The sequence below is a fragment of the Gavialis gangeticus genome, unplaced genomic scaffold (assembly GCF_001723915.1).
Source record: "Gavialis gangeticus isolate Ggan-Ray unplaced genomic scaffold, GavGan_comp1, whole genome shotgun sequence".
Taxonomy (NCBI): domain Eukaryota; kingdom Metazoa; phylum Chordata; order Crocodylia; family Gavialidae; genus Gavialis; species Gavialis gangeticus.
In genome coordinates this window covers 6,033,552-6,046,908 of record NW_017729011.1, presented here as the reverse complement: position 1 = coordinate 6,046,908, position 13,357 = coordinate 6,033,552, and the positions used below count along the sequence as shown (strand labels likewise).

The 13,357-nt window shown below is 53.7% G+C and overlaps 1 protein-coding gene across 6 annotated transcripts in view; it reads right to left on the bottom strand.

The window, feature by feature from the left end:
* LOC109292841 overlaps positions 1 to 13,357 on the bottom strand; it is a 23,837-nt gene that overhangs the window by 8,019 nt on the left and 2,461 nt on the right. For 2 of the 6 annotated variants that reach the window (XM_019510446.1, XM_019510447.1), the window contains exons 2-13: positions 11,471 to 11,657; positions 10,419 to 10,650; positions 9,767 to 9,861; positions 9,307 to 9,503; positions 8,787 to 8,865; positions 7,000 to 7,178; positions 3,654 to 4,361; positions 3,048 to 3,260; positions 2,585 to 2,648; positions 1,748 to 1,930; positions 790 to 1,010; positions 233 to 312 (exon numbers count right to left, since the gene is read on the bottom strand). In XM_019510446.1, coding sequence (XP_019365991.1) covers positions 233 to 312; positions 790 to 1,010; positions 1,748 to 1,930; positions 2,585 to 2,648; positions 3,048 to 3,260; positions 3,654 to 4,361; positions 7,000 to 7,178; positions 8,787 to 8,865; positions 9,307 to 9,503; positions 9,767 to 9,861; positions 10,419 to 10,650; positions 11,471 to 11,657 — 2,438 coding nt within the window. Of the gene's footprint in view, positions 1 to 232; positions 313 to 789; positions 1,011 to 1,293; positions 1,602 to 1,747; positions 1,931 to 2,584; positions 2,649 to 3,047; positions 3,261 to 3,653; positions 4,362 to 6,999; positions 7,179 to 8,786; positions 8,866 to 9,306; positions 9,504 to 9,766; positions 9,862 to 10,418; positions 10,651 to 11,470; positions 11,658 to 13,357 lie in introns of those variants that run through there. The other 4 variants (XM_019510448.1, XM_019510449.1, XM_019510450.1 and 1 more) reach the window with 4 other exon arrangements.

The window sequence follows — 13,357 nt, the reverse complement described above, 5'->3', positions numbered from 1 at the left end:
CAAATGAATATTCATTTACTAAATTTTTTAGGGGCTCTGTGAGCCGGATAGAATGGCCTGGTGAGCCGGGTCCAGCCCATGGGCCATATTTTGCCCACCCCTGCCCCAGGCACACATTTTACCATGGCCTTCCAGCGCTAAACGCACTTTCCTCCACAGTCTGGTTCTACCGCAGGTGGCAGGACACGCCAAGGCCTGGCATGATGAGACATCCCCCATGGGTGCCAAATACCTTTCCTGGGTGCAAGTGTCTTCCAGGGCCCCAACAGCTGCTGCTCCTCTGCCAGGACAGGGGCACAGCCCTGGCTAAACCTACACAGCCGCAGAAATGAGAGGTATCAAAGCCATGTTTGTTTTGCTAGAGGGCAGATCCCTAGCAGGATCACACCTCCCCTGACTGCAGGGCACTGCCAGGGCTATGCTGGGTTACAACTCTGCTGCTCTGGAGCATAGGCAGTGTCAGAGGCATCTTTGGCATTGGCAACATGGAAGGGGCATTCGCCAGCCCTCCAGATAGCAAAGCTTTGATGCAGAGGCCACATCTGGGCAATAGCAGCCTGGTGGGTGCCAGGAGTGAGTGTTCCCTACCAGGACAGGAGCTGACTGGGGAAAGCAGTGGATTGCTTTGTGAATGCCTACCTGTCCTGTGGGCCTGGCCATGACTGCACCCTCTGCTGTAACTGCCTCCCTCCCCACTGTGCAACCAGGGAGCAGTGGGCTCTGGACAGTCTCACTGAGCAGGACACCAAGAAGGTAGGAAGCTGCTCCAGAGGGCAGGCACTTGCTCACCTTGTCTGGGTCATCCCTGGAAGATGCTCGCTCCCACACAGAGCTCTGAGCTGCCCCCTACTCTCCAAGGGGCTGTAGTGCCTACAGCTCAGCTCCTGCTGTTTGGATTTGGCCTGCCTATGTCTCCTCTGCAATAGGGCTGGTCTGGGAAGAGGGTTTGCTGCTCTTGGAGTGCAAGAGCCCTGCCAAGTTGAGCAGGTGAAAGGGAGGGCCATTGCCAGCTGTTAGAGAGACAAGGAGACACCATGTGAGGGGCTATTCCAAGGGGTCCCCCCCGCCAGCTTCCTCCCCCTCTCCCATGGTGTTATGCTGTGGGCTGCTGGGAGCAGACAGGCCACAGGAAGCTGGTTTCCTGCTGATAGCATATATTTGGCTCTTTATTTTCCAGTGGCACAGCTAGATCTAAGCCACTCCTCAGCTGGCTCTCTCTGAGGGTGCCCAAGCTAAGTCCATGACTCAGACAGTGCTGACATGGAGGCTTGGGGAAGCTCCATGAAACTTGCCCTCTGCCCTGACTGTCCTCAGGCCTCTCCAGATGAGGCTCACTCAGGATCTGGTGTCACCATTGGGCCACAGCAACCCCAAGTTGTCACTCTCCTAGGGAGGTGTATGGGAGCCCATTTCCCAGTGGAGTGAGACTCTGGGCTCCAGCCCCTCTACCCCACAGCAGTGGGCTAAAGAAGGGACAAGATCTAGCCTGGCAGCTGATCTCACTGCTGCCTGGGTGACTTTTCTCCAGGTTGCATGCACACACAGTGCTAGCAAAGATGCATGTGCGTATCCTGTGCAGCCATGCACACACCCAGATAGAGCTGCAAATGAACACACACATGCTCAAATTCAGAATCAGGGCTGCATGCACATACATATTTAAGGATGTGGACACAGGAAAGCATGCACACATGCATACAAGGAATCACCTGCACAAACATACATGCGCATGCGCATGCACAGGTACCTTTGGGCCTAGGGGCTTGCTTGTCTTCCCTGGGCTGGTAGAGCCATGTTCCCTGCTGGTCTGAGGTGCAGGCTGCTTGTGGGAGCTTGTTGTGTTCAGTACCCTCTGCTCTTGTTGCCTGGTGTCCATGTGAAATGGGGCAGTCGGGTGGTTGGGGTACTTAGTGGAATCTTTCTGTCTCCCCTGTTCACACAGCGGTCAATAAACAGTCAGCTTCTCCTCCCACTGCCACTGGTGGGAAGCAGGCGTGACCCCACCAGTCACCAGTACCATAGAAGGGATGCTGGTCCTACTGACTTGGAGGGAACCACCTGGAGAGGCTCTAGTTTCACTGGAGCCTATCTCCTAACTCAGTGAACCCGAACCAATATCCCTAAAGGAGCTGAATTATTCCCCTCCCCCTTTTGCAGGGGGCTCATGCCCGTGTGACAGATGGGTAAGCTGACTCCAGATTCATTTCTCTGTATCCTGGCACCAGCAGCCTTCATGCTAACAGTGCAATCACGCTTGGCTGTCCATGAATAGCCCATGGGTCTCAGGTATGTCAGCTCCCTTCAGGGCTCCAGGCCATAGCAGACTCACCAGGAATGGTCAAGTGTCTGACATCAGTTCCTTTGGTCTCTAAGCCCCCTGGACCAATAGGCACATGATCCACCCCAGCCAGCAGCCCATTCCCTTCCTTGTTCCTATAACACCCCAACCTGGAGCACCCTCAAGCTTGGTCCCAGCTGCTCAGCCTTCCATCAGCTCTGGAAAGCAGATGAGCTGAGGCACCAGGCTAGTGAGGTTGGAGGCTACTGCCCTGCTCTCTGTGTAATGGGAATTCCTCATACCCACCTTGGCGAGGACAGGCATGTGAATCTCCTGGCTGCATTCTGTGGAGGAGAGAGAAGAGTCTGTCCTGGGTGAGGAAACACAGGAGCCAGGTTAGTGTTGGGCTGAAGACCCATTGCACATGGGGTAGGGGCCTGAGGTAGAAGGTGGAGAGACATGACTCTGAGCAGCAAGTCTGGGGCACAGGGGAAGCATGGAGAGGACATCTGTGCTGAGTCTGTTCCCACTACACAATGGCATGGGGTCTAAGTCACCTTCATCCAGCCCAGACACCAGCACTGGAGGTGTTACTCCATGGTTGGCAGCATGACAGGGAAGTGCTCTGAGGGGGGAAGGTGGAGAGATACCAGGGGACCCCACTGCCTGCCCCATTTCCTCCTCCTCTTCCCAACTTCAGGGTCCTTGTGGAAGAGGCCCCAAACAGGGCACCACCAGCAGATGTCTGGTTCCAAGCATGGGGCCATACCTGGATTTGCCAGCAGGTCGCAAGCTGCTCTCACCCTCCTGAACGTTACTGGCCCTTCTGCTCAACTTCAGAGGAACCCCTGGAGTCCTGGCAGGAGAAGGCTTTGGTGACCCTCTCACATTGCCTCTGTCCTTCCCTGGTTCCTGGCTCCTGATGTCTGGGGCCTTGCTAGGAGCTGCCAACTGACTTCTCCAAGGGAAGGAGTAATGGCACCTAAGGAAGCAGGCAAGACACAAAGGGGCTGCATCAGGGCCATGGGAGAAGAGCCCACACACTGTCCCAAAGCCCAGGGGCTCCCATACCTACTGGAGGGTGTTGGAGACCCTGGCTCAGATCTAGACTAATCTATACTGGTGCAGAGCTCTTTGGACTAGGCTGGGCCTGTAGGAAAGATGGGCAGAAAGGGGGTGGATGTCATGGTAGTGGCAGACTGTGCATGGCAGGGGACAGGACATAATCTTGGGTGGTTCTGGGCATGGTTGAGGCAGCACCATGTTGGCTGTGTGGGCCCAGACTTGGGAGCAGGACACCAGTGCAGCAGTAGCATTGAATACAACAGAGTCCCTAGGCACCATGGCCATTACCATGGCTGGACAGAGGCCTCACCTGCTGATGTTCCCATACTCGTCCCTGGGGGTGCACTTGGTGACAGGGCGGCTGACGCTGCGCCCCTCACTGGTGATGGCGCTGACAGTGAAGGTGTACTCTGTGTTAGGCGTGAGCCTGCGGGCCACATAAGAGCGCTGGGTACCCAGGTAGACCACCTTTCCATTCAGGCACAGCTCGTAGTTGAAGAAGCGGCCCAGAGGCATCTTGGGCACGTCCCAAGTCACTAGGATCTCGCTGCGCCCCAGGATCACAAGAGTTAATCTCCCGGGGGCATGGCCCCCCACAGACAGGGTCTTGGCATGCAGCCAGGCCTTGTCCCCTTTGGCTGTGCTGGTGCATGCACAGACACTGAGCCAGTAGCTCATACCTGGGGAGAGGCCTCCCACAATGCAGCCAAGTTCTGAGGTGGTCCCCACCACTGTCCCTTCCCGGTACACCCTGTAGTGTTTAATGGTGCCATTGGGCATGGCCGGGGGAGCCCAGCTCAGCTTCAGCTGGGTGGTTGTGCGACCTATGATCTGGAAATCCAAGGGGCAGCTGGGCATGGGCTCTCTTCCATGTAACACTGTAGTATCGCTGCATGGACCACAGTCCTCTTCCATCTCGAGGCACAGCTGGAAATGGTATTTGTGGCATGGCATGCTGCTTGCCAAGATGTAGTGACAGGCTGGACCTCTGTACAGCAGGGCACCACTCTCATACAGCCTAGCGAGCAGAAAGGAAACAGTAGGTCTACTCAGCACACACAAAAAGTTGATGTCCTATGATGGCTATGAGCTGGATCTGGCTCATAAGGACTGAGGAAAGGAAACAAAGACCAACAGTTGTGTACTGGGGTGTGGTTCTTGCCCCACCATCCTACATCAGGAATAATGCTGCTGAAGCCAGTGAGAGGAGAGCTGGGCTCTGGGGGTTGGGAGTGTGGCCATATGGTTTAACTTGCACTGATCTGGCACCTGCTGGGGCAGGAGTTTCATGGAGTCAGAGGCTACATTCTTCTTTCTGCTCATTGCAGCTTCTAGGAACACCTCTTCCAGTCCCACTGCTGCAGGTTCCCCAGTCAGTGAAAGAAACCAAATTGAAGCCAGAGAGCTTTTCTTCACTGCCAATTTGCTGGTCTGTCCAGCTGATGGAGAAGCTGGGGAGGGAGGGGTAAATGCCAAGGCACACATCCAAAGCTGTCCTGAGAAAGTAGAGCTTTATGCATACATTCCTCTTTGAACCATCCAATCACAGACCAATACATGGATGCATACAGTGAGATATTATTCCTTTCTCTCGCATACCAGTGCACTACCACTTCAATCTATTTTCTACATTCCTTGACCATCAACTGCTAAGTCACTCAGGCTACAAACAGATGTTACATTTATCCTGGGATAAACCATTTCATCCTAGGACAAAGTCCAAGCATGCAGATTTTCACATCCATTGTCCTGGGATAAATCCTAAAAAAAGTTTCCTGGATAAAAGGTAGTAATAGTTTATCCCAAGATAGCATAATTGAATCAATGGCAGAAAAGCAGCACTGCATTCAACAGCCCAGTAAGCCCTGGTCAGAAGGGTGATGTATGCAATATCAATCCTGGGATATTTTTGTTCCAGGATAAACAGAGGCACCTATTTCTCTGTGATTCTAACATATCCAGGGATAAATGTAATGTCTGTTCCTAGACTTAGGAAGCTACACCTTTTTGAGATGAACCCCTTAGAGCAGTGGTCACCAACCAGTGGCTCTTGATCCACCGGCACATCTTGGAGCCTCTTGGAGTTGATCTGAGGCTGGGGTGGGGGGCTGAGTGCCTGCCTGCATGCATGTGCATGCCCCAGCCCAGCAGGTCAGTCCATGGGAGAGGGAAGGGGTGGTGGCTAGATCAAGGCCCCCGCAGTGAGGAAAAGTGCTGTAAAGGCAGGAGAAGGGGTAAGTTGAGTGGGGCCCCGGCTGGGTGGGACTTACCTGCTAGGGAGGCATGCCCCCCCCCATTTTTTATCCCTCTGCCTCAATCTGCCCTTCCCTCTCCACAGACTTACCTGTTGGGCAGAGGGGGAGGGTGTGATGGCAGCACATGGTAGATCTTGAGTTGCTTTAAATGCCAAAGGCGATCTCCTACTTAAAAAAGTTGGAGATCACTGCCTTAGAGTCACAGTCATAGAGCAGTAGGGCTGGCAGGGACCTCCAGAGATCATTTAGTCCAACCCCTTACCTGAGGCAGGACCATCCCTATTCAAACCACCTATACAATCTAAACTCTATGCAAGATAACTGTCAACCCTGACACAGCACAAGACATCACCCCCTAACCTGCCACAGGTAAAGCAGAGGAACCACGGCAGCCAACAAAGGTGTTTCTATAAAAGGTGTCAATAATGCTTGAGAGATCCCAGGTAGAAGCTCACACCCCCCACTACAGTGGAAGGCAAAAAACCCCAGGTAGTGCCAATCTGACCATAGGCTAAAATTCCTTCCTGCCCCCAAATATGGTGATCGATCTGACCCTGAGCAGCAGGACAAGACCCTCTATACTCAGGAACCTCTGGCTTTGATCCCAGCAGGAGCATTGGCACATCCCAGTCAACATCCCCAGCACTGGCCGTAACCAACACTCAATGCCCTTTGAGGGAGGTTTAAAAACACCTTGACACATGTAGCAGGTAAGTGTGTGTGGGTGGGGGGGAGGCCATGACAACCAAATCTCAGAAACATTGGAAATACCCATAGTAGAATATAGGCAAAGCTACACCTAGAATCATCCCTGACCCGTAGCTGTCCAACCTCTGCTTGAACACCTCTGGTGATGGAGAGTCCACAACTTCCCATGGCAGTCTATTCCACTGCCTCATGATGCTAATAGTGAAGAAATTCTCCCTGATATCCAGTCTAAAACTTACTCTGCTGCAACTTCAGGCCATTGGTCCACATCCTCCTCTCTCCAGCAAGAGAAAAGGTGCTTTCCTTCTTCTTCACAGCAGCCCTTCAAGTATCTGAAAACTGCTATCATGCCCCCTCTTAACACTTAACACTCCACCACCGCCCAATCTTTCCAGGATATTGAAGCAATCCTAGGGGGCTTTCCTATCATCCTAACAGCTAACACTGCAACTCCAGCAGAAATCAGGAGTCACTGCACTGGTGTCCAGTTAGTCTAAAAATCAAACTGAGGTCACCATTCAGCCCATTGACTTCACTGGAGTAAATCCTGTCAGGAGTACAGAGATGCAGACAAGAGTAGATCTTGACTCTTAAAACTCTAAATACAGGACCAGCCTGGAGTCTTTCTCCATCATCACCCCAGAGGTTGTCTTGCTCTTCCCTGTAGGCTCCCAAGGTAGAGTGGGCTCTTACCTGTAATGGACCTCAAGCCCGCTCTGAGGCCTAAAGCCTTTCCAGGACACCTGGACTGCCCCAGAATCCAGCACCTTGGCTTCTGGGGGAAGGGGCTTAGGGGGACGCTGGAGCTTGGCCAAGGTGATGGTCACTTCTTCCAACAGTTCCTTCCCAGCTGTCTTCGAGACAGACAATTCCTGTGGCGAGAAAGCATTGCCATCACGGCATTCCCAGGGCAGGGCTGTGACTGCAGTGCAGGTAGGTGTTGGTACATAAGCACGGCTGGGCAGGAAGGAGAGGTGTACTGCAGAAAATGTCTCTCTCTCAGGAAAATTCAAGTCTCACAATATTTTGGGTAAAATCTGAAATATTTTCACTCAGAGAAGTTTCCTTGGAGTCTCATGGGAACTGTAGCTTGGACCCCTCATGCTCCCAGTCTTTACACAGCCCAGGTACCCTCATTGGACTACATCCCCCAGGGTGCACATAGAATACCACCCCCCTTGGAGAATGGCTGCAATGTATCATGGGAGACCCTGGCTGTGGTGCATCCTGAGAGATACAGTCCTGCTAGAAGGCAGGGTAGATTTGTACCTACAGTGATACTCAATGAGGCTGCCTCAAGATCCTTTCAAAGGTGCTGCAAGGTGCCATGCAATGTTAGTACTTAGGTGGGCAAACACGATTCAGAAAATAAAACACAGAAATTTCAAATAGGAATCCACAGTGTTAAATACAGTCTGCCCTGTTGTGGGCTTTCTGAGCTCTTTGCAACAGAAGCACTGCTCTATTATTTTTATGTAGCCGACAAAAGAAAACTAAGAGCTGGCACTTTTTGAGAGGTCCTGGGTCTAGAAAGGTTAAGAGACACTGGTCTAAACTAACTGAATCAGATGCAGAGTTTTTTGCAAGCAGCAGCATCATTCATCAGATCTGATAAAGCAAGTTGCTGCTTATTAAAGTGTTTGCATCTCTGCTTTATTTTGTCTGTAAGGTACCACTTATCTTGCTTTCTGCCTGACTTCAGACTAACATAGCTACCAACGACCTGTCTCTGCTCATAGCAGGGAGTCTGGTCTGCAGAAGGGAGCAAGGACGTAAAGCAACTGACCTACCGTTCCCACGAAGCCCCATGGCAGCACAGCCAAAACGGACCATTTTAGGTTTTGTGCTGGCATTTCTGATAAGAAAGACAGGTTTCCATGCAAGGCAGTCATTCTTTCTGATAACATTTCTTTTAGCTGAAAACCCATTAGAGAAGCAGTTTTGACAGACCACATTCAACTAGTTGTACACAAGACTTCTGGGCTGTGACTGAAGGAACAATGCCCGGTGGGCAGTGTCACTTGGTGGTTTGTTGCCCTGGGGAGTGAGCATTTCCTCTGTATCAGAGAAGGGGGGCAACCTTTCTGGCAGCTCTGACCCCCTTCCCTTGCCTGCTCTGCTTTCTGCTCCCCTACCTGACACTGGGCTGCCTGCCCCCTCTTCAGTCTACTGCACACCCCTTGGGGCACTTGTGCTGCAGGCCTGCCACCCCTGCTCTCTATTTATACAGCACCTAGCACATTCTGTGTGCAGTCAGAAATAAATGATTGAGGATTTAGTCATATAGTGGTCCAGATTCTGACCTCTGGAGTCATTTGGGAGGTTCCCAAGGGCTTGAGCCTGATTTCTGTTAGCCAGGTCAACCTGGGATCTCTTCAGTGCTGAGGTCTTGGAGAGGTTCTCTGGATGTACTCCAGTGTGGCTGAGACAAACCCGGACCAGCCTGGCCCACTTCCCCTGCCTTGCCCCTGACAAGGTACCTGCAGAGCACGTTCCAGGTGGGGGTGCTGTCGGAGTTTCACTACACCTGGGCGCTGGCTGGCCAGCACTCTCACCGTCCTGGAAAACAGGAGAGACACCAGTCATGCACCCTGTCCAGCAGAGAAGGGGGCTGCTTTCACACATACCAGGAGCAAGGGAAGGACTATTTGTGTGGCAGCCCGATCCAAAGAGTAAGGGTGAATGTGACCTGTAATGGGTCAAAGCCCATGAGTCATTCAGGGAGGAGCTACCATTGCCAATTAAACAAATGGGGATGAGTGAGCAAGGTCTGGCTCCTCATCACGACTCCATCCTGGGTGCATGGGAGCTCCATGCCATATTCTCCCACTTCCCCATTGCACAGCTCTGTGCCCTCCTGCTTCGTTCCCATCAGCTCCTACTGCCATGTCACTGCACCTGCCTGTTCCAGGTGATTGGCTCCTACTGCTCTACTGGCCCCTGGGGAAGAAAACTGCCTGCCCCACTGTCCCCATGGACGTGCAGAGAATCAGCACCCACATGGCAGCAAACCAGGAGGACTCCTGTTCCTCTGCACAAAGCAGGTGGCAGAGTGTATCCAGGGCCCAGGGGAAGGCAGGGCTACGCATGACATGGCCATGCCCCTCTCTGCTGGCAGCCAGGCAGCTGAGTGCGAAGCAGGCATTGCGGCTCCCTCCCGAGTCCCCACTGGCCATCACAGACACCAGGGCATGGACCTGAAAAAGAAACATCTCATTGATCACCCAGGCTAGGTTCACCAGGGCTTGTGTCTACTCAGCCAGGTGGTCTGGGCAGACCCAATGCTTCGTCCTGGCACCTGCCTCAACTCATCACATGCAGGGCTGAGGCCAGGCCAGGATGTAGCAGTGGCCAGGACAAACTCAAGGGGCATTTATTACCTTCCTTTTGAGCATTATTTTCCCATGGAGTCCCTGACAATCCCCTGTGGTTTGGAAGGGAACAAGACCAGCCCCCTCACCATGCTGGTGGCTTCTGGGAGGGCAAGAAGCTGTGGGGGGCCAAGGTCCATTTCACACAGGCGCCCCAGTGCGAAGGCGGCGTTCACTCTGCAGCCTGAAATCTCAACAAGAAAAGAGGCAGCTCTGAAAGACTGGGCCTCATCTGCAGGAAGAGGGGGTGGCATGAAGGGCAGATGTGGTGTGAAGGGTGGGGCTGGACAGTGAGTGGCCAAAGGTTTGCCAAGAGGACAGCTGGCCAGTTGTGGGGCTGTGCCCAGGTGCCAGGCTGCAGCAGCCCATGGACAGCAGTGCAGTGCTGCTGACTCAGGCTAGCGGCCAGTCCTGATCAGTCTCATCTTCTAGCACACAGAGCTAAAAGAAATTCAGGCTGAGGTTCTAGCTTTGCCAACAGTCCTGTCCAGGCCACCTGAGACTTAAGAGGCTAAAGCCAGGGAAGTTCTAAAGCTAGATAGGAATATATGACAATGGCCAGACAGATGCCTTCTCCTTGGCTATAATTTGTACATATTCCCACCCCCCAAGGCACACCCCTGCCCTGCTCACATGCTCTCTCGTCTTCTGATTGCTCACTTCTTCACCCAGAAAGTCTCCAAGACACTCCCAGGCCCCTGGTCCCCCACCAGCACCAAGCACCTCATCCTTCCAACCCACCTGCTTCCTCTGCCTCCAAGCATGTGATGAGCTGCCTCAGGAGCTGCTCAGCCTGGGGGTGGCTCAGCAGCCTTCTGCAGCCCTCGTGGGCAATAGCAAGTCGGGCCAGCACCAAGGCAGAGTTGCTGGCCGTCTGTCTATCTGCCGAGCCCAGCAGCACCACAAGCTTCTCAATGACCTCCTCGGCTTTCGGGTCCTGGAGGAGCCACTGCTGGCCGGGACCTGTCTCCGCCTCAGGAGAGAAAGAAGTGAAACCAAGGGGGCTGGAGAAGTCTCTTAGAAGTGGCAGGGAGGAGTCTGTGGGGGAGGTTAATGGGGCACCAGCTTCCTCCCCTCACACCATCGGCCTCAGATTGGCAGTATTAGCCAGCGGGTAGAGCAGTCAGTACATCTGGGAACTATCTCCAAGGCAGCCACTGTGTGACCGTGGCCCGGCTGCTTCCCCTTGCTGTGCCTCAGTTTCCCCATCACCAAGACAGCCTCCTTTGCAAAGCACTTAGAGGTCTACCAACAAACCATGCTCTGTCAGGTTGAAGTGTTGTCCAAGCACTAGCACAGGGAGCCCACAAACCAGTGCTTCTGCATCGGGTTTTGTAAGTGGGGCTCTGTGCCATAAAACAGCAGGCCAGACTGAGCCCATCCACTGCCCCCAGTCCCAGCTTCCTGCTCAACGGCACATACTCCACAGCATCAGGGACCTTGGGCTCCTCTGAAACATAGGCCCAAGCCCTCTGACCTGCAGGTGATGAAGGCCATACCTTGCCAGGGTGACGGTGCATGCAGCTGACTAACTGGGGAGGTTGTGGGCACACAGGCCAGCAGCTCAGCAAGGCTTGGACCCTCTGAAGGCACAGGAGAGGGAAGCTGGGCATTAGGGATGAGCTTTGTGCCGGCTACAACCCCCAGAAGTCCCACATACCTACCCAAGTGGGTATACATGCAGTGATTTATGGCCCTTTCTCTATACAGACCTTGAGGCTGCCTTGCTCTGCCTGAGGTATAACTGCCCCTTAACTTCCCAACCCACCCCTACTTCACCCTGAGGTCCTTACCAGAGAGGCCAGGGTGCCTGCTGCATTCATCACAGCCTCTGTGTCTTCCCACATCAGCATGGCACTCAGCATACCCAGGAGAACCCCAGAGTCTGAATCATGGCCCTCTGCCAGTGCCACCAGGTGTGCCACTCCAGTCTCGTGTTCTGCAATGGTCCCCAGGACATAGGCAGCATAGCTGCACAGCCTGGCACAGACAGCAGAGTGCCAATCAGGATGTGGGTGCCTTCATACCCCACCCACCCAGCACAGAGCAGAGGTCAGTAGCAAGACTCTTGGTGGGCAGGGCTGCAGAGGTGCCAGCCAGGAGCTGGGTGCAGGATATAGAACCCTTGGCTGGTCACGGCAAGGGCAGAGAAGGCCCCTTGTGCCACCATGCTAAGGGTCATCCACCATGGCAAGACCATGTTTCCCAAGGACTGTGATTAGATTTTTTTAGGTTGGCCTAGGAGCCTATAAAGTCTAACAATTTTAGTTGTAGGCTTTTAAGCATTTTAGTTGTAGGCTTTTAAGCAAATGCAGCCTAGCATTTGAGGTATGTGCGAACATGTGCTTATGGGTACGTGTGTGTGTGTATTGGTATATATATGCACATACATGACGATCCCAATGTTGGCCAGCAGCTCAGCAAATTAGGTCTTACCTGAGGCTGAGTGAGACTGACATACTCTGAGCCCGAGTAAACTCAGTACCTCTGGAGCCCTGAGCTGCTGGCTGGCACTGGGAGCTTCATCCTCACTAGAGACCCTTCCCAAGCCCACAGGAAGGGGGAGCTGCACTACTTGGGAGGTGGCCCACATCTGCTTTGTGCAGGGGTGAAATGTTAAAGCTACAGCCAGGGACCCTGACAACCATCCCAGTGCTGACAGGCAAGAAGAGAGGTGTGGGGAGGATGAGAGCTAAAACGAGGCATGCAGAAGGAATGCAAGGTGAAGCTGAGGCCCAGTGCTGGAAGCCATCAGAGGACAAAGGGGCCCTGAACCTGTGCTGTCCCTTGGGAGAGGCTGAGCACCCTTGGGTGCAGACAGGACAGGCTAAGTGTGCTTGTGATACTCTGATCTGGTGTGAAGTAGGATAGGTCAATGGAAGCCATGGTTCCAAGCCGAAGGCTGCCTCCACCAGGCTGTTTTGGCTGTTACCATGGCAAGCCCCTTGCTGCTCACCTTTGGGCTTTCTGCAGCAGGCTGACAGCTCCCACACCGTGCCTCTCAGCAGGGACTGTGGAAGGGACAGAAAGCCCGCGTACCTCCCTAGGCCAGGCCACTGCTCTCCCGGCACCCTAAGGGACCCTTACATCAGAATCTGCCCACTACAGGGGCAGGGGGCACCAGGGGAGGAGGGGTGGAGGAGATGAAAGGGGCATGGGTGGGGGAGCAGAGAGGTGCGAGGGCATCCGTGTATCTCTCACCCAGCTCAGCTCCCTGCTGGGGCCCTGGGTTGCTGCCAAGGCTCTGCCAAGGGAAAGCCCTGGACACTGTGTACACGCTCGGTGAAACAAAGCCCAGGCTCGTGCTGGGATTGGCAGTGGCTTGACTTGCACATGAATAAAAACAAAAGGGGAAGAAAGAGGACCCGGGGAACTACAGGCCAGTCAGCCTTACCTCGATCCTGGGCAAGCTGTTCAAGAAAATTATTCTGGCACACATCCAGGAGGGGCCAGCAGGGAACGGCATGCTCAGGGGCAACCAGCACGGGTTCATCAGCGGCAGGTCCTGTCAGACCAACCTGGTGGCCTTTTACGACCAGGTCACTAAATCATTGGATGCAGGGGTGGCAGTGGATATAGTTTTCCTAGACTTCAGGAAGGCTTTTGATACTGTCTCTCACCCCATTCTCATTAGGAAGCTGGGGGACTGTGGCGTAGACACCCATACAGTCCAATGGGTC